General features: G+C 39.1%; 1 protein-coding gene across 1 annotated transcript in view; it reads left to right on the top strand.

Annotated features, from left to right (window-relative positions):
* trappc10 (trafficking protein particle complex 10) overlaps positions 1–19587 on the top strand; it is a 33280-nt gene that overhangs the window by 7950 nt on the left and 5743 nt on the right. The window contains exons 6-22 of the mRNA XM_036587394.1: positions 2361–2472; positions 3509–3756; positions 5397–5543; positions 6673–6787; positions 6954–7030; positions 8152–8243; positions 9501–9641; positions 9906–10018; positions 10548–11083; positions 12296–12437; positions 13911–14069; positions 15067–15296; positions 16790–16890; positions 17014–17140; positions 17238–17402; positions 18380–18560; positions 19391–19585. Of these exons, the coding sequence (XP_036443287.1) occupies positions 2361–2472; positions 3509–3756; positions 5397–5543; positions 6673–6787; positions 6954–7030; positions 8152–8243; positions 9501–9641; positions 9906–10018; positions 10548–11083; positions 12296–12437; positions 13911–14069; positions 15067–15296; positions 16790–16890; positions 17014–17140; positions 17238–17402; positions 18380–18560; positions 19391–19585 (2881 nt within the window). The remainder of the gene's footprint in view (positions 1–2360; positions 2473–3508; positions 3757–5396; positions 5544–6672; positions 6788–6953; positions 7031–8151; positions 8244–9500; positions 9642–9905; positions 10019–10547; positions 11084–12295; positions 12438–13910; positions 14070–15066; positions 15297–16789; positions 16891–17013; positions 17141–17237; positions 17403–18379; positions 18561–19390; positions 19586–19587) is intronic.

Genomic DNA, 19587 nt, shown 5'->3' with positions numbered 1-19587 from the left:
ATTTAGTGTGTCCATTTTTGTCCATTTCCAATCTTTATTACTGCTTTCCGTCTTTTTAGGAGACTTAGGCCCAATCCCATTGCTTCTTTTTATCCTTACCCCTTGTTTTCAAGTGTCACCTTGCCTCTCGGAGTCACAATGAGTAGTGGTTGAAATCTTCCCCTACGAAATGGGACCCTGAAATAAAAACAACATTACTTCATTAACAGGCTACTAATAGTGCTCTGAGGGTAACCTTGCCAGTCTGCTGTGAGAGCAGAGGAGGGTAAAGTTCAGCAACCTCACTGCTGGGCTCAAGGTAAATTTAGGGCATCATATGCTTTCAAAGAGGGGGGATGTGAAAATCATTCATTATCACCCACCCCTAATTCTTTGCTGATATAAAGCTGAAGTCAGTTTTTTTTCACCAGCCTCTTTTCCAAATTTATCGTTCCACCTCAAATGAAGCAGCAGTACTATTCTGGCGCTTCAGGCATCGGAACTGCTGGACTATTTAAGGTGGAACGGGAAACTTAGCTAGCTAGCTACCGAGACGGAAGCATAGTACTAGCAATTTTTTATGCTTGTTATGAAGAAAAGGACCGTAATACATTGAAACAACATTTAACTAAGATAAAACAATGGTTATCATAATTTGTTAACGAAGAAAATTCTCACATTTGTGGGTTTCTTTGGTCTCTTGCGCCGCCATCTTGCCGGTTTTTCTTTCTTTCTCATAACACTCTGTTTGGAGTGTGCCTTTAAACCTCAGTTTAAAGGGCGATGTAACCCTCACACTTACATATCTACCTCTCTATCTCAACAAAAATCGTGACACCCTAACCTTAGATGTGAACGTGCAAAACCCAGTGCTAAGGGCTAAGTGGTAGGGGCAAGGGGTGAAATGGGTTTGGGCCTTACTATTAGTTTTTCAAAGAAATCTGCAGGGTTGATTCCAATTTCCTTTTAAGTTCATGATCCAAGTAATTCCTTACATTCAGTAATGTTGAGATCTGGCCTCTGGGTTGGACACTTCATTGTTCTGAGAACACCAGCAGCTTCTTTGTTTGATAAATATGTCTTGATCTTCTCAGTAGTGTGCTTGGAATCGTTATCTTGCTGTAGAATTCATTTTTTCCCCAATCAAAAGCTTCCAGCTGGTACTACATGATGTGTTTGTTTGTACTTTATACATTCATGATGCCTTCAATCAAACGAATCACTGACTTTAAATGTTGTTGCACATCCCCAAATTTGCACTGAATCTCCACCATGCTTGACTGATGGTTGTAGACATGGTTTGAAGAATCTTTCATTGCTTTGGTGGTGTGCGTAAAACCTTGTGTTACATTTAAAGATCTCAAATTTGCCTTGTCAGTACGTAAAATGCTCATGTTGGATTTTCAGCTTTGGTATTCTAGTGCAAATATTCTTTACTGTTTTCCTTTATCAGTAACAGCTTCTGGACAGTTGCACATCTTGCACTGAGTTGTGGTTTGTGTGAATGTCAGGGTCTCTTTAAGGGTGAACTTAAACACTGTGTCAGTGACATTTGGGAGCAGATTTTTGGGAGGACAAAGCTGAGTTAAAGTAGCAGTAGTGTGTACATACGGTTGATATACTTAAAATACTTGATATTGGAGATGAGTAATATTACAAAATATTATATTAAAGTACTTTAAGATTTTTTTGTGATACATGATATTTCATGCTATTTATCTGGCATCTCTTAAGTTAAAGAGATTGCAGTTGCAGTTGGTAAGTGGTTTTTAAGTACTGACAATATCCAAAATATGCTCAGAAAAGATTATTGTGACATTGTGATATAGTTTATCATGATAACGATGAACATTGACATATTGTCAAACTGTATGTGATATTATATTTATTCTTTGAGGCTTTTGTGCAATTTTTTTGGGTTAAATATGTTTCCTGCTTTTTTTGTCTTGTATTTAATGGCTGGAAATGGAAATAAACAAAAGGGCGACTTGCATGGTACTGTATGTTTATATATTTCTGAATTGTACCAAAATAATTAAGTCAACCCAAAACGAATGAATCTTTTCCTAAAATATCATAATCAAATCATCCTGGTCCCCTGCTAGCAGTCTAACTTAAACTCTGTTGGTAAGTGTGTTACTGTGGATGCACATATTTATACCTCCTACACTTCCAAACTCTCGCTGCTCTCACTGCCTGCAACTGCTAATTAAACCCCTGAGGTTCCCTTTGTCAGCCTCTTTAGAGTAAGACTGCTGATCCAGAAACAGTTTTGCCCTCTCATTTTATTACAAACACAGTTACATAGAGAAAGATGAGCTTGACTTTACAGAGTCCCTTCTGCTGTATGATGCTTAACACTTATGGGCTGCTGTGTGCAGGAGGAGCTCGCATTTGTGTTTGAGATGCTGCAGCAGTATGAAGATGCGCTGGTCCAGTATGATGAGCTGGATGCTCTCTTCACCCAATATGTGCTCAACTTTGGTGCTGGAGGTACAGTGGCTTCTGAACACCTACTAAAACATGTTCATGGTGGTTTTTACTAATAATAAAGTGACGTCCATTTGTAGTAAATGAGGAAAAAAAATGTGTGACAAGAAGAAGCCATTTTCTGAAAACGTCTCCATCATGCCATTACTTGTCACAATATTTAAGACTCGTTTTACAGGTCGGAGAGGAATCTCTAAAAATAAAGGCAAATAATGAGATGTTAATTCAAACAGATTGCTTAACCGCTGTATTTTTATTAAGGCCCAATGGGTATGAATTTTTTTGTGATTGGTACTGATTATGAGGAGCTACAAATTCCAATATTGGCCAATATAATTTAATATAGTAAAAAAGAAAACAATATTTTCAGCCAATTAAAGGGGACCTATCATGCCTATTTTCACTGTTCATAATTTTATTTTTGGGGTCTATTAAAATGGATTTACATGCTTCGGCATACCGAAAACACATTAATTTTCTCATACTGTACATCTTTATTCACCCTCTGTCTGTAACGCTCTGTTAGAGCTCCTGTGTCTTTAGGCCACACCCCTTTTTGAGCCCAGAGCTCGCCCATTCTGTTCTAATTGATTAACCGCCAGAGCATTGGTATTGCCAAATTATTTTAAGCCAGAGACTGATCCTGAAGGTCAGATCGACTCTTCCCAGCTTCCGGTAATTGCTGTGAAGGCATGCCAAGCTTGCTGGTAGGCGGGTAATAAGGATTATGTTACGTGATGATGTCACCTTGTAACAGAGAAAAGGGCTGGAATTCCAGCAAGGTGTTTCAGGCAGCTGTGAAATGTGGTTTCTGTGGTAAGTTTGCAGACTATTTACATGCACAAAAAGCTATATAACATAAAGGAAAACCTCAAAAAACAAAATAGGTCCCTTTTAATATATTGATCCGGTCCTTACCTAAGTTCAGTATGGAACAGAAATTTATTCCATTCCAGATTAATTTTGTCTTGATGTCTATAGTATTTTGGTGAAAAGAAGTTAATGTGGCACCTTCATTTTTATTTTGCATGATGAGCAGATGGAGCCAACTGGCTGGGTTCATTCTGCCAGCCGGTGCGCAGCTGGAATGGACTGCTCCTGCGAAGGCCTATAGACATGGAGAAAAGGGAGCTGATCCAGCGAGGTGAGGCGAGCCTACTTGACCTACGCAGCTACCTCTTCTCCCGCCAGTGCACACTGCTCATCTTCCTGCAGAGGCCTTGGGAAGTTACGCAGAGAGCGCTGGAGCTGCTGCACAACTGTGTCCAGGAGCTGCGCCTGCTGGAGGTGGGTGTGTTTGTTCAGGTGTAAGGTGCTATAAGGTACTGTAGAAATTGTGCAGTCATTGTCTGATGCTTCACTGAGACTTGCTTTAAGCATGACTTGGGCCAGTTTGGTGTCCAGTGATGGTGGTAAAGACACAGTGGTAACCATCCCCAGTAATGGTAAAAGCTTGTGTACCTTGTTCATTTATTGATTCAAACCAAAACAAGACAATAGTATTCCCACACATGAACATGACTGAATGTTATAACATGTTGGGTGGTGATATCCCACATTAAAGGAATGGTTCAGTAAAAAATCTAATTTATGATTTACAGTTTTCCACTTGCTCTGGATGTAGTTAATAAGCTGCGACCTGTTTGGAGTCCAAATTTTGCTTCTTTAGTTTACTTTACTTCTTTAGAACTGGAGTGGCAAGGCTAACATTGCTTACAAACACAATAGTCAGCCGAATAGCCCCAATTGTTTCTGTAAAAATACATCACCAAAGCTTCTCTCAACCCGCTCAAACTGCATCCAGGTCTTCACAGACTTGCCTTTGTGTATTTGGGTGACTGTTGAGACTATAGAGATCTTAGCAGTGTTAACCTCGTAGCTACAGTTCTAAACTATAAAGAAGCAACATGTGGACTCTAGACATGTCTTGCCTGATTGACTACATCTAGGAGTATAATTGGGCAAATTAGATTTTTTTTTTTTTTTTTTACTTAACCATTCTGTTAATACCACATTTATTGTACCAAGTGTAGATAGGATTGTTGTAGAAATGTGCCTGTGCTGGTTAAATGAGCAGCAGGCTGATATCTTGCCTATGCAAAAAGCTGCCTGTGTAATGGTGTACATTTTAAGAAATGCTCAGACTGCAGCGTTCAGGTTTAAGACACCAGGGGAAAAAAACAACTTGGGATCTCAGGAAGGAAAAAAACCCCACAAAACATCTCCTATTTCATCCATCAGCTCATCATACTTCATTCTTCATCCTTCACGTCCACTGAATAAAAGGCTCTATTATCCTAGTAGGCCTGTCTCAATTATTGCATAATTGTCTGATCACAATTATTTAATTATTTTCCACAATTGTTATTTTTCATGATCCTGTGTTTAAGCTGCAGCAACAGAATTTGAATAGTTTTCATCTATTTGGTTCAGACACATTCATAAAAGAAAACAGAAAAAAGGTTCTAAATTCTGACTGGAACTATTTACACCTTTAGAGAGCAGCTGTGTTTATTGTTTATTTACTTGAGCTCAAGCTGCCTGTTTGCAGTTTGTAGTGACTAAGTATTGTCAGCTAGGAAGCAAGATAGCTAAACAGCCAATGTAGCCACTTTAGACTTGTACTTTAACAGTTGCGTAGTGGGGGAAAAAGGCAAATAAATATTTATTCACAGTTATGTATATAACAATCATTTCTCAGCTAAAATTTCATGATCATGGCAGTCCTTCCACCTTTGTATACTGAAGGAGCTGTTGTTCAAAGTATAAGCTTTTGCTGCTAAAACTGAATTAAGGAACTGCATGGCATAATCTTTCTATAGAAAGTACCTCAAATGTATATCATCAGTGGCTAGAAATGTTTATTGTTATTGTTTATTGCCCAGGCCTGTGTTCTGAACACTGCTGCTGCTGTTTTTGTTGTGCAGGTATCAGTCCTTCAGGGGGCACTGGACTGCTGGGTGTTCCTCAGCTGTTTGGAGGTGCTGCACAGGATCGAGGGCTGCTGCGATCGCTCCCAGCTAGAGGCAAACTTCTCCCACACTGTGGGCCTTTGGACATATGCTACTGAGAAGGTATTGTAGTGCTCTCCTTTTCTGCCCCGTGTACACATAGAAGCAGACTGTATCTGTGCTACTTTCGTGGGTGCTTTGGCTCTTTCAGTCTCTTTCACACTCACGCTGTGGACCTCTGGCACTATTACCGACACTGCAGAGCTCAACATGTGCAGTGAACTGCTGACTGGCAACTGTGTATAGTGTAGTATGTGCAGCACCAGTAACCGCTGTGAATTTGCTTGAGCTGATAAAACACACAGGAGCAATATGTTTCCTGTTTGCTGGTGATTTGCGAAAAACATGGTTTTAAAATAGGAGGTGCAAAAGGGTGTGATGCACATGTTAGTAAGTGCTTTTAGATCTTGCATAGACAGAGCTGATCACCTCTAAAATGAGAACAAGATACAATCTTCATGAAAAAAGAAAAAGTGCAGCAAAACTGTAATGCAATTTAAACATGATTGTAATCTGCTTGAGCTAAAACATTTCCTACATGTGGCTATATGTAATGATAATATAACCTATATGTTGCATGTATGTAACTACCTTTACTGGAGTTTTCTAAGGCTAAACCTTAAACCTAACCTTACAGAAGAAATTCATGCATTTTTTTTCCAAATTTCTGCATTAATTGATCATTGAGCTGTAAGCAGTCATTCAGACTAGTTTGAACCATTTAATTTACTGTCCAGATAATCTGTGAACCTACACGTCTTCTGAGATTTATATTTAACGTTGATGATAGAATAGTTCGGTACTATTTTGCCTTACAATATCCTATATATACTGTTCTGCCATAAATGGATTTCAAAAAATCTTACAACTATAATGTAGAACAGTGTCTCAGACATTAGGCAAGAAATTTGAAATTATTTGTGTGAGAACTTTTGTGTTTTTGTGTGTAATAACTCCATAATGTGAGGGAGCTTTTAGAGGCTTTAAACTTATCAGATGTTTGGTTCCTTTTAAAAAATTACATTGTGCAGCGTTAACTGTAAATTCATTGTCTTCACCAATGAAAATCTTTATACCAGGCCTTTCTAAAGCTGCATGGCAAACCATTTCTAAAAAATAAACAGCTCAAGAATGATCTTTTTTTCAGTTCGTTGCTTGTGTGTTATCAAATGTGTGTGTGTTTTGCTCTCAGCTGAAGTCTCTAGGCTACATGTGTGGTCTTGTGTCTGAGAATGGGCCCAACTCTGAGGAACTAAACCGCACTGTGGACCTGCTGGCAGGCCTTGGGGCAGAGAGACCAGAGACAGGTAACCATTGCAATTGTTCTGTCAATCATAGGGAAATGCCACTTTGTTTTTGCCAAAATGAGTATGCAGAATGAACTTCTTTGAATAATAAGCAGTTCTGAAATGAGTATCTACCACCACATGTTGCATGAAGATGATGAGATGATGTTTTTGTGATCTTTCTTAGCGAACAGTCTTCAAAGCCCATATAAAAAACTCAAAGAAGCCTTGTCATCGGTGGAGGCATTTGAAAAACACTATCTGGTAAGATCTGATGAACGTCTGGTGTCGGCTGTAATATTCTTACATTGAAATGTCGATCATATCCAAATGTAATAGATTTGAAAACATTTTCTGTTGCAGTTTAATTATTTTTGCTTTATCTGTATTAGAGGAAATTTGTGCTTGAACCTGCAACCAAACCTTGCCCGCAACTTTTGAAACCTGACAAATCTGGACAAGTACTGCTCAGTTTAAAACCCGAACCTGAACCAGACCCAAACCTGCTCACACCCACTAACAGAGATGGATTACAACATATGGTTTTACAGGGCTTTACTTTGTCACTATTACTGCATTCTAGATATTGCATTGTTTTCAGTGGAGCTGTGACCACCACCAGCGAAAACATAAGCGCAGTGTTCCCTCAAGAATTAGTCATTGAAAATAAACCAGGGCCAGACCCCAGCCTGTACATAAAAAAATCATCCCGAACCCAGCTTGAAACTGTATTTTGTTAGATCCCATTGGGCTCAAGTTGGGTGGCAGTTTTTATGGTTGCTGTTTTTAAGCTAGAACAACAAAACTTTGCAGGGTTTAAATGGTGTGCTTTTGCCTTTGGGACAAATTACACTTATGTTTTTCATACTGTGTTTGTTAAAATACTATATTTTTTTCCCCATAGAAAGTTAATGACAGAAAATTAAAATCTAACTGCTACAAATACATACACATACACACATTATCAACTACCTGGGATGCTATAGCAACGGCTTGGCAACACCTTAGCAACCATGTGGGATGCCATTGCAACAGCCTAGCAACACTTTAGCCGCCACCAACAATAACATGGCATTGGCCTAGCAACACCTTAGCAACCGCCTGGGATTCCATTGCAGTGGCGTTGAAACACTGTAGCATGTGCCTGGGACAGGGTAGAAATAGCATAGCAACACTTTAGCAACCACGTGGGATTTCTTTCAATGGCTTTCTCAAGCCAACTTAAAGTTCATTCACAAACTTTTCCCTTCTAGTCTGTATCATTGTTTGGTTTTTGGTTGCTTGTTCACTTGCTCATGTACACTCACATGCATTTTGTTCCAACTTTTGATCTCATCCCACACTTAATCAGTCTTCTTTCCCTCTCTTCTTCTTCTGTCGATCAGGAGCTGTCTCATGCTGCTCTGGAGATGTACAGAGCCATAGGCAGAATGCGTTCAGCTCGGCTGGTAGGGAAAAGCCTAGCTGAGTTCTACATGTGAGTGGGCTTTTGAGTTTGTGTGAAGTGTACTCTTGTCTGGCTTGTATGTTTTGCAGGCTGACTACAGTAAGATGTGCTGCCTTGTGCTGCTGTAGAATGCTAAGTTCTTAGTCTGTTTTTATGACGGACTACATATTAGGACTGGTATAAGACAAAGATGATATACTTTTGTTCGCCTTAAAGAAAAAAAACACTTGCTGACAATTCAGTCGTCTAACTTGTTAATGCTTTTCTTGTATCCATGCTCTAATGCAAATAGAATAGTGTGTTTTTCTGTTTTCAAGCAGTTTATTTTTAGCTTTTTAATGCAATTTTTTGTGCTTTAGTCACCCAAACTGATTCTAATTAAGTACTAATGATCTTTTCTATAACTATGTTTTATCACCTGTCTGTAAAGCACTATGAGCTGCCACCAGCATGAAAAGTGCTATATAAATAAAATTATTATTATTATTAAACATGACATGACAGTTAACTGCAATGGATGTAATTTGCTGGGAATGTCAAATCATTTTGAAAGAACTGTCCGATAAAAATTTAATGAATATGTTTTAAAATGAAGTATTTTTACACTGTCATATTTTTTAATACAGTTCTTAAAGTGTCCTTTCTGGAAATATGCTTTGGAACAAAACAGACCAATAAAATCAAGCAATGTCAGGTTTGTACTGTGTTCTATTAGTGTAGAGTACCAGTAATCAGGAAGAATGATAACTTATTAATCTTATTAATAGTAACATATGGGTCTTATATCATGGAAAACTGATTTTATCCTCACTGTTTTTAAATAAATGAGTTTATTTGCAAAACTTTGTGAAAGTTTCAGAACATTAAATCATTAAATCCACAGCCCATATGGTCCATATGTGGGAACTACGCTGCTAAAACGGCACTTTCTGAGTTAGCTGTTTCTGTGATGTTATGAAAATCAACAGATTTGAATATGTCCATCTATTCAGCCTACAGCAGTTTAGCGCCGCCCATTCGCACTGAAGTTATAAAGAGTGTTTCATCCTGGAATGCTTTTCGAATGTTGCACAGCACAGGGCAGCCAGTCAAAACAGAGGTCATTTCGAAGTGATAGAGAGGTTGGAAAATGGTTGTGTAAAAGTAATTGTATTTAGTTTGAAAACATTTTATAAATTAGTTAGAAAATATTTTATGAGCATTGCCCAACTCTTTAGTCGTAATGATATATAATCTAAAGAAATACAACTGAAAGCCTGTGTTGTCTGTCTGTGTGCGTGTTTATAGGAGGAAAGGTGACCCCCAGACAGCACAAACTTTCCTGCTGGACTCTCTGAAGTCATACACGGCAGAAGGCTGGAGCTTGCCGGTGACACACACACGCAAGCAGATTGCTCAGTGTCAGAAACAACTCCAGCAGACGGAAGAGTATCCTTCACTAATCTAATGCCTCAAAATTCATCACAGTGTCATTGAACCTTACAACTCCCCTTCTGTCTCTTTAGGACAGTTTGCTTCTCAAGGTGTGCACCACCCGCTAGTAATAGTCCCTACTTCATAATTCAGATCTTCATCTCTAGTAGTTTCAGCTAACTAATACCGCTGGTTGAAAGCAGATAAATATTCAGATTCCCCTCCATCAGTTTGTATGGAGTTGTTGGGCTTTTGAAGTTCCTTCACTTGTAGTGCCAGTTACCTGCAAACAAGTGCCCTGCTGGCCAGTGATGCCAACCTGACAGACGAGGAGAGGAAGCACTACTGCCAGGAAATTCTCACCTTCGCTAACCAGGCATCTGAAGGCAAAGGTCAGACGTTCATCAACATCGCAGCACTTTTTAGCTGGTCATCAGTGGTTGGATTAGCATTGCTGCTGTAAATGTGATGTAACTTGGCAATTTTTAAAATCAAATCATGGTGAAATTTGATATTTCGTAATATTTCGTAATTGAATTTTTTTCCTTAAGAATAGTTTTGAGGTTAGAAATGCATACCCCTACGAACAGAGGTGGGCAGTATGAAGATATTTTGTTATATCGTCTTGTTTGACCATACTGTGGGTATCGTCAGTCACTGAACACCAAACAACTGCATGTTTTGTTACAAAAAGAGAATGTAATTAGTCCTGTTGAATGGGATTCGTTGCATTGCAGTATGTAAAGTGCTGAATAAAAATCATTGTACCCAGAGTTTCTGACCCCACAGCTAACAGCACATCACCTGAAGAGGGCACTGCACCTTTGTTTTGGCACACATTCTGTAGGGGGGCTTAATAGAATAATTCTAAATGACATTCTTTATGTCTGTCTGTGTTCTTCTTTCTCCATTGGACTCTAGACCAGCGCATGGCTTTAAGCATGAGTGCATTTGCTCAGCTGCGGGAGCTACGTTTCCGGCCGGCCACAGCGACAGTGCACGTGGGTGCCTCCCTGCAGTTAGAACTGCGCCTTTGCAGCCTGATGCCTGTTCCCGTGCGGCTGGAGCAGCTGGCGGCCAGTGTCCATTTCACACTAGAGCAGCCGGGCACACGGGCCGGCCCGGCAGGCTCACAGCGGCGCCCGGGGGTCAGCCCAGACGGCACCGTCACGTTCCCTGCCACGAGTCCCTCTTATGGGTCACCGCAGGCCTCGGCTGCTCCTGCCCTGGAGCTCTATGAGATGCAGGACCGCAGCCCCTCAGACAACGCCCTCAACTCCACTGGTGTGGTGTGCAAGAACGTTCACCTGCTGCTGCGAGGAAATGACAGCACGTTGTCCCTGGACACACCCAGCGCCTCAGCCTCGGCTCTCACCATGGAAGACGGAGCGCAGATGCTGAAGACCAATGATGTGACGCTGTTGCCTGGCAACAACAGCATCGTCTTCACTGCACCGGTGAGGATGTTTTCTGCTTTAGAGTTTTTCAGTAACAGTAATGCCACTTAGGCTTGACTTCTATGATGTGCACTGAGATGCAAAGAAGGGGTTTCTGGGTTATCATAGCTTGCAGAAGCTTGCAGAGAAGCCAGCATGCAGAAATGTATATTTAGGGGCTTTGGAGATGGGATGAGTCCAAATAAGGCTGTCAGATGGGTTTGAAAATCAAATTTGTATTTTCCTATGTGTGTTTGTCAAATATTCAAATATATTAGCATTCTTAATACATTTTTCAAAAGTAAGTCATTCTGTTATTTGGAGATTTCTAAGTCAATATTATGTCTTTTTAATCCACAAAGGGACGCTCAGTATAAACGACTAAATAGCACACATGGTTTAACCCGGGGATTCTCAACCTGGTTATCAAAAAAAAGGAACATAGGCCTATTCTGATGCAGAAAATGTGTTGGATGTTTGTAATATCAGTTTTAAAACCCAAACAGTTCTAATTAACGCCAGAACAAACTGATGATAATTTGCTTATGGTCAGCAGTGGCAGGTTCTTTCCTACGTTTGGTAGTTGTCATGGTTGTTTATGATCATGTTAGTAACTAACTGGCCTGGAATACATAATAAGCTGCAGCCGAAGCTTTAAACATTTGAATGTCCTTTTTTTTTTTTAAATGAATTCGATAAATATGTGAATGTCAGATTTTATTTTGAGAGCCCTAAAACCCAAACTAGGAACTGAAACAAAATACCTTGCAATTATAAAATATATTCTTGATTTCATCCAATATTTAACTTCTTTCTGTCTGTACTATACTAACACAAAACATTGCACTTTAGTAAAGGCAACACTGCCCCCTAGTGCACATGTTAACATTATGTGCAAGTATGCTAATGCGCCACAACAGCAAAGACATTTCTGTCTGTTTGAGTTGGGAGACGCATATGCAACATGTGTGCCTCCGCATGTTCAGAGATTTGGCCCTCAGTCGTTTGATGCACAGCTTATTGATGAATCAACTTGTGATTCTATAAAAGAACGTACCCCAATAGCAGGAGCAGTTTTATCCCCCAGTCATTCTCTGTGTGGGTATATTACTCACATGATAAGCAAATTACTCACCCGCTTACTCAGTCTCTTAGTCACTCTGACTTGTATTTCCTTTCATTACACATCACTCAACCCTGCCTCCTCTGTCTCTTTTCCTCCGGCTGTCTCAGAGTATGAAGCCAGGCACCTACACTCTGCGGCAGTTGTGTGCTACAGTGGGACGAGTGCAGTTTGTGTTGCCTCATATTTATCCCATTGTGCAGTATGACGTCTACTCTCAAGAGCCTCAGCTGACCATTGAGCCATTTACAGGTTGGTCTGTCTGTCAACCATTCTTTTTAAGTCTGTAAACTGAGTTTGTAAACACTGCAGTATGTTCAGATGAAAGGGGATCCACTGATTTTTTTCATAATTCAGTTATTGAGCTGAAAATAATTAATTCAAATTGGTTTGATGTGAAATGGTTCATTTTAGAGAAACTTGCCAACTTTCTTTTCAGTGGTGGTGATAGGAACCAGAGGTAAGGATGTCTACAGCATAAATAAAGACCATTTATTTTTGCCATCGAAAATGATCAGTGAACCTAAACGCCCCTTCTGAGGTTTTATATGTAATGTTGAAGATGGTAACGTAGTGGCAAATATGGGGGAAAAAAATTCTTTGAGAACTATTTTGCCTTGAAAATAAAGTGTTATTCATTGGGCAGCAAATTTGCATCCATTTGATGTTCTAGCTTTCTGTGAGGTGGCTTTTAGAGACATTAAACTTGTTAGATACTTGGTTCCCATCACCACCACTGAACCTGTTCTGACTTGGTACGTGTCTCTAGAACGAAGCATTTTGCATAACGCCACTCTGAATGACTGTTCCTGTCTTATTTAAAGCTACACTGTGTACGTATGGGAATTTGGAGACCTCTCTGGTGGAACTATGTAATTGTGTGGAGCATGTGGAAGAACATTTTGTAAAGTGGGTTGTGCTCCGGACCCCTTCCTTGAATGGAAGAATCTGATGATTGCAAGTGTGTTAAAAGTGTATTCAAAGAGAACTCAGTCAAAATTTGGTGAAAGCCATGTTTTCCGAGGATGTGAGTAGGATGTGAGCACTGTTGTCGTCATATCTTTATCAGTATGACGTTGATTATGCATTTGAGACCTAAAGATCGAGTCGGACCTTCTTTTTGAATCTTTTGTGCTTGTGAGGTTAAGTATGTAAAGATGTATGACATGACCTGAAACAGTCCAACGAAATCTGACCCAACACCTCTAACTTTTAATCTTTTAATTTTTAATTTTAGGGCCTCGTTTACCAGTAATCTTCCTTTTTTCTTAAATTTGTTCTTGAGAAAGGAAAAACATAAGAAAACGTCTGTGTCAGATACATTATGTGTTCATAAACTACGGAATTGTTCACACCTTTGTGCTCTTGAGTGTGTTTAGATTCATTCTTACCTAAGAACAAATCCCAAATAAGAAAGCATTGGTGAATGTCAGAATCTTTGTGAAAACTGCATAAGTGGGTTTTAAGAAAAAAATTCTTCTTAAGAACGTTTAGTAAATGAGGCCCAATGTTTTTTGTTTTCACTTTTTTTAATTTAATATAATTTTAAGGAAAGTAGTCTTACATAGTGCAAGTCTGTGGAATTCCCCTCTAACTGATAAAGGCCTGTTTTCTAGAGACTATAAGGTATTTTAATCTAGTTAATCTAGACACTCTCTTTTAAACTAGATTCTAGTCTAACTAAAATAATATAATTTGTGACCTGAACTTGGGTTTGTTTTGCAGAGAGCCTGCTGGCAGGGCTCCCTCAGCGGGTGAAGTTCACAATCGTAACTGGACACTATGCGGTGAAGAAGGGTGATGCTCTGCAGCTGAGTAACTCTCCCTCCATGCCCATCCTGCACTCTTCCTCTTGCTCTGCTCGCATCCTCTCCAGCACTGGAGGTGAGGAGACGTAGGTTGCACAGATGTCATGAATGTCACAGATTTATGTATGGAATTGTGGTCATGGGCAATAAAATGATAAAATTGAACTTTTTTTTTTTATATTAATGATCACAAGGGTTTATTTGATACTGTGCTTCCTAAACTGCTTTTTGCAACAGGCCTTGAACTTGTAACAGCTGTGACTTTGGCACACTAGGTGGCGATGTGTGCCTTTCACTTGCTGGATGAGGATAAAGAAAGGTAGAAATTCACTCACAAGAGCGCAAACCAGTGAGGCAGTTAGCAGAGTTGGCAAGTTTGCACTAGTCAGTGTTATTAGGGATAGTTTAAAAAAAAAAGGTTGAGAGTTTGAGGAAAACGTGTCTGAATAAGAGAAGGTTTGACAAAAAGACCACACATATTATGCACTGTGGAACTGGTTTGATTTTTTTTTTTCCCCAAGCAAATTTTTCTCCAGAACAAGTGCTTGTTTTTGGGGGGCTCAAAATGCTGTTCACACTTAAAATTTTATACTTAAGATTTTTGGCTGTATACATTAATTAATTCAAACTTCATTTAAACTCTGAAATATGTTGAGGTATATCATTATAAGTAAAAAACAAGCCATAAGCAATTATTAACACAAATAAGAGTCTGAAATAAAAATTAATGGTATTAGTAAGTAAAAGTAAAGCATAAAATGAATACAGTAATAAAACAGTAGTAGTAAATAAAACAGTTAAATAAAAAAACTAATCAAGGAAAACAAGTACAAATAGAAGTGAATAAAACAAAGTTAATAATTCAAACTGCCATAGTGAAAAAAGCACCTTTATTAAAAGTCAGCATAGAAATAATCACCCAGCCTTGTGGCATTGATTATTTTCCCTAGTGTGAAAACATCCCTAATATGGAAGCAAACATGCATGTTAGTTTTCTCTTAAGTATGATTGAACGAGAAAGCTGTTTACTATATTTATTCTTACACTGATTCTTTCTCTCTTTCTATCTGCAGAGCTGGTGGGTGAAGCTGCTCTGTCCATCCAGGCCTCTGAGAAGGTGACGAGCATTTCTCTGCCTGTGACTCCGCCCTACCACACCCTGGAGTTCCAGCTGGAGGTGCTTTGCCATATACCATCATCCCCGGCGCGGGCCGAGAGCGAGCGCCTTACCAACGGAGAGATCCGCCATCGGCCTAAGAGCCGCACGCGCTACAACAGCGGCATGGCCTCCATCGACCAGAAGGTATGCAGGATGTCTGCCATATATGACAAAGCACGTTAAGCTTTATCTTCACTATCATTTTGGAGAATAGTTAAAGTGCATTTATTAAATGGCCAGTTCCAAAGTCTGAAAGTTGAGCCACTTTCAAAGCCACAATATAATACATGATCTACACATGTATGGCTGCATGCATCGACTACATTCTGCACTAATGTGGCATTTTGTTAAAACAGTTGTTATGTTGCTTAGCTACTATAGCCTTACATTTAACAGACTACTTTGCTTGGTGGAAGAATTTTGATACAATCAGCATTAAAAATAAGAGTCGACCAGTGTCTGATATTGGCCAAAATTGAATTGTTTTAATGGAATCAGCAAAAATGCTCCTGATAATATGCCAATAATTAGCATGTTTTGCTTGCAGCATCACCGACATTCAAACTATGCAAAACAAATGTGCAGCTGAGGAACCCAATATGAAACCTTCCCTGTCTAACTATTTGACAGCAATACAGGCTGAACTGGTGAAAACATGCAAAATATTTATAGCATGTGTTTTTTTCTGTTTGAGTTCAAAAAGTGTGACTTTTAAAAACTCACTTATGTCGTTTAGTAAATCACTGTTAAACTAAAAAACTTTTGGAGTATAAAATTAAAATCTACAATATAAACACAGTCATATGCAAAAGTTTGAACACCCCTAGTCAAATTACATTGTTTTGATTTTCTAAGTGGAAATAAGGCATTTGTCTGCACATGTTAGGGCATCTATTTATTTGCTGAGTTTAACATATTGTAAAAAATAAAACATAAAATAGGATTTTAATTATGTTAAATTCAGGAAATAAACAGTAATTGTAAATTATGATTTGTGTTCTCTGTAGTGTATGTGTTTATTTGTTTTCACTTAAAACATCAACAAAAGATAATTTGACAGGTGCTCAAACCTTGGCATAGGACAATCTAAAATATTTTGGCCCATATTATTGGTTGTTAGAATTGTTATCTCTTTAATTTTGATGTCGGCATTGGCCACAAAATGTTCCTATTGGTTGAGCCCATTAATAATACATAGAATTATTTATTGAGCATAAGTTGTATTTTATCATATTGCATGTTGTTGTTTGTTTGATAAAATAAATAAGCCGCTTATTTGCATATTTCCATTGCAGTGATTACACCACAGTTGGGGCACAATTGCTATGCATTGTGTCTACAATTTTAAACCATGGTAAATGAAATCACTGTAACCCATGGCTCCTTGTTTTTTTTTGTTTTTTTTTTAAACAAATTCTTATCAGTTCTGAGTCTGGTTGTTACAGGTTGAAATCTAGCCATAGTTATGGTAATTGGTGTCATTTTATATCTTACTTTTATTTCTATAAATTTATGTCTTATGTTTGGTTCTTGTTTATTTACCCACCTTTATTTGATTTTTGTTTTGAATTTAATTTAATCTTTTTATGTGGCTTGAATTAGGCATTTAAACAGATTCTTCATTTTGTTTTTTCCAGGTGTCTATTGACTGTCCCTGGTCTATATACTCCATTCTCATATCCCTCACCTTCTACACGCCCTTTAGAGCCAAGCACTCGCTACAGTCTGCTGGGAAAAGGTTCGTAAATATGAACATATTTTGCATGTTTGCACAATACATGATTTTTATTGATTTAAGTATTTTGTCTTGTTTATAATAACAGTAGTGCAATGTTTTTTCTGTCTACTTGTGACCTCACAGGAAGTACATCCAAGTGTGCCTCCAAAATGTATCAGATACAAACTTCCGGCTGGCCAATCAGACACTCTTGGAGTGTCAGCCCACACCTTCACTTGAGCTGCTCTCTCTCAACGCTAAAACCCACCAGGTTAGAGTTCTTTCAAATGCTCACAAAGTTGTAATGTAGTAATTTTGCCCTGTATTAGCCACTGAAATTGCTGTGATGTCATTTCCTGTGTGTACAGCTGGTGTACAGTAAGCAGTGCATGTACAGTCTGTGGGAGATGAAGTGGAGCAGCGAGCCGCCGCCATGTTTGCAGTGTGTTTTTGCTGCCAGCTTCTCACCTGCTGAAGCTCCAGACTCGGCGCTCAAACCGTACAGCTATGAGTTCCAGCTGGAGAGAGTCTCGGTGAGAGACTTCTGTTTGATTAATTAAACAAATCAAACCAGTTTTAACTTTGCTCCATCACAGCGGCATCATCATATAAAAGATGTTCTGTTCGTACAACATGCAATTTCTGTTTTGGACAAAAATAGTAGCCAAAACACTACAATTCTTATAGTTTATAGCAGTTTTTTGTAACAATGTATCATAAGATTATTAACGTGAATTAAGTTAATGAACCCATGGTTACTGCGTGCTACTACAGACATGACAAAGCTTGAATTGATTGGCCTGTTTTGGTGTGTCTTCTTCTTTTAAAATCACACCAAATGGAACCTTCTGCAGTACTTAAAACATTGATCAGGCAGAAAGCACATTATCAGAAAGGAAAAGTATGATTTATGTATTTTAAACTGTTCTTTCAAAAAAAAAAATCTAAAACCTGTTTGATATAGGGACACCGCTAGTTTATGGGCATAATGTCATGGATACAATTCGTATCAAATGTATTCCTACTGAATATATCACAGTTTAATGTCATGATATACTGTATAAACAATATACCGGCTGATCCTATGATAGGTATTGTTAAAGGCTGCTGGTATTTTTAGATATTTGTAGTGTTAGATTCCAGGATTGTCGAAGTATGGATTTTATGAAGTCAGTAAGCAATCTCTCTCCCTCTTCCTCCCTCTCTCTCTCTCTCTCTCTCTCTCTCTCTCTCTCTGTCTCTGTCTCTCTCTCCCTCTCTCTCTTTCTCTCCTCTCTCTCTTTCTCTCTCTCCCTCTCTCTTTCTCTCTCTCTCTCTCTGTCTCTCTCTCCCTCTCTCTCTTTCTCTCCTCTCTCTCTCTCTCTTTCTCTCTCTGTCTCTGTCTCTCTCTCTTTCTCTCCTCTCTCTTTTTCTCTCTCTCCCTCTCTCTCTTTCTCTCTCTGTCTCTCTCTCCCTCTCTCTCTTTCTCTCCTCTCTCTCTCTCTTTCTCTCTCTCACTCATATACTACAGACACTATACAGTATGAAAGCTGAGATCCAGCCTGCTGTGGGGGAACAGCAGTGTCGTGCTGGCACCCTCTGTCGGCTTGAGGTGTCAATCACACGTCTGACAGAACCCAGTGAGTCTGAGAGGGAGGATGAGGAGGCCACAGAGAGTGAGGGCCTCCGGTCGACCAAACTCATGTATGAGGGTAAGACATCTTAGACACCAAAGATGTGGCTGTAAACATCAACTGTTTAATGCATTAGTTTTTTTGCTATATAATATACCTCAGGTTGTTTGAGCCCTAGTGGTAACATTTGATTTTACAGTCCCTTAAAGTGGAATTTTCAGAATTTCTACATAATTCAGTGGCTGAGATGTGAATATTCATTTATCACAGCAAAACTTACAGACTCAGTGTAAGTCTACAAGTGTCTTTTATGTGTAATGTTGATGATGGTAAAATAGTGGTAAATCTGAAAAAAAAGAAGTTTTCTTTGGGGACTATTTTGCCTTAAAACACCCTGCATATACCTCTCCACCAAGAATGTACCTTAACAAATACGTCAGCATTTTAGCAAAAAACAGTGTCTGTCATCAGGCAGAGTGTTCATAACTGTTACATATAAAAACATTCTGTGAGGGAGCTTTTATAGGCATTGAACAGTTTAGATGTCTGCTTCCTTTCACCACCACTGTGAACAATTCTGATTTGATGAGTTTCTCTAGAACAGAGCATTTTACATCACACCACTCTGAATAACTTTATTTACATGTCAACTATTTAATTATGCAAAATGTAGAAAAAATTGTGGGATTCCCCTTTGGGCTGTAGATTCTAGCAAAATAAGTGAGAGGTACAGATTCTAAAGTACTTGGCAATTATTATGGGTAACAGGATATTGTTTCACTAAATTACACTGTAATGCTGAACAGGCTGTAGCTATTAACTGGGTAAACTCAAGAGTACTCGTTCACTTCCTTTGAGGTCTGATGTGTTTCTCGGTGTTTAACAGATTTTGTGTCTGTGTGTTTCAGTGGTTGATAACAGCAGTAACTGGGCAGTGTGTGGAAAGAGTTCAGGGTTAGTGTCCATGCCAGTGGCTGCCATGGCAACGCACAAAGTTCAGATGGAGGTCATGCCGTTGTTTGCGGGCAAACTGCCCTTCCCCAGCATCAAAGTGTTCAAGTACCTGCCCCACAGCGCACTGCCCACAACCCAGCCTGACACAGGT

This window comes from Colossoma macropomum, unplaced genomic scaffold (genome assembly GCF_904425465.1).
Source record: "Colossoma macropomum unplaced genomic scaffold, Colossoma_macropomum, whole genome shotgun sequence".
Classification (NCBI taxonomy): Eukaryota; Metazoa; Chordata; class Actinopteri; order Characiformes; family Serrasalmidae; genus Colossoma; species Colossoma macropomum.
This window is presented reverse-complemented; position numbering and strand designations above follow the sequence as displayed.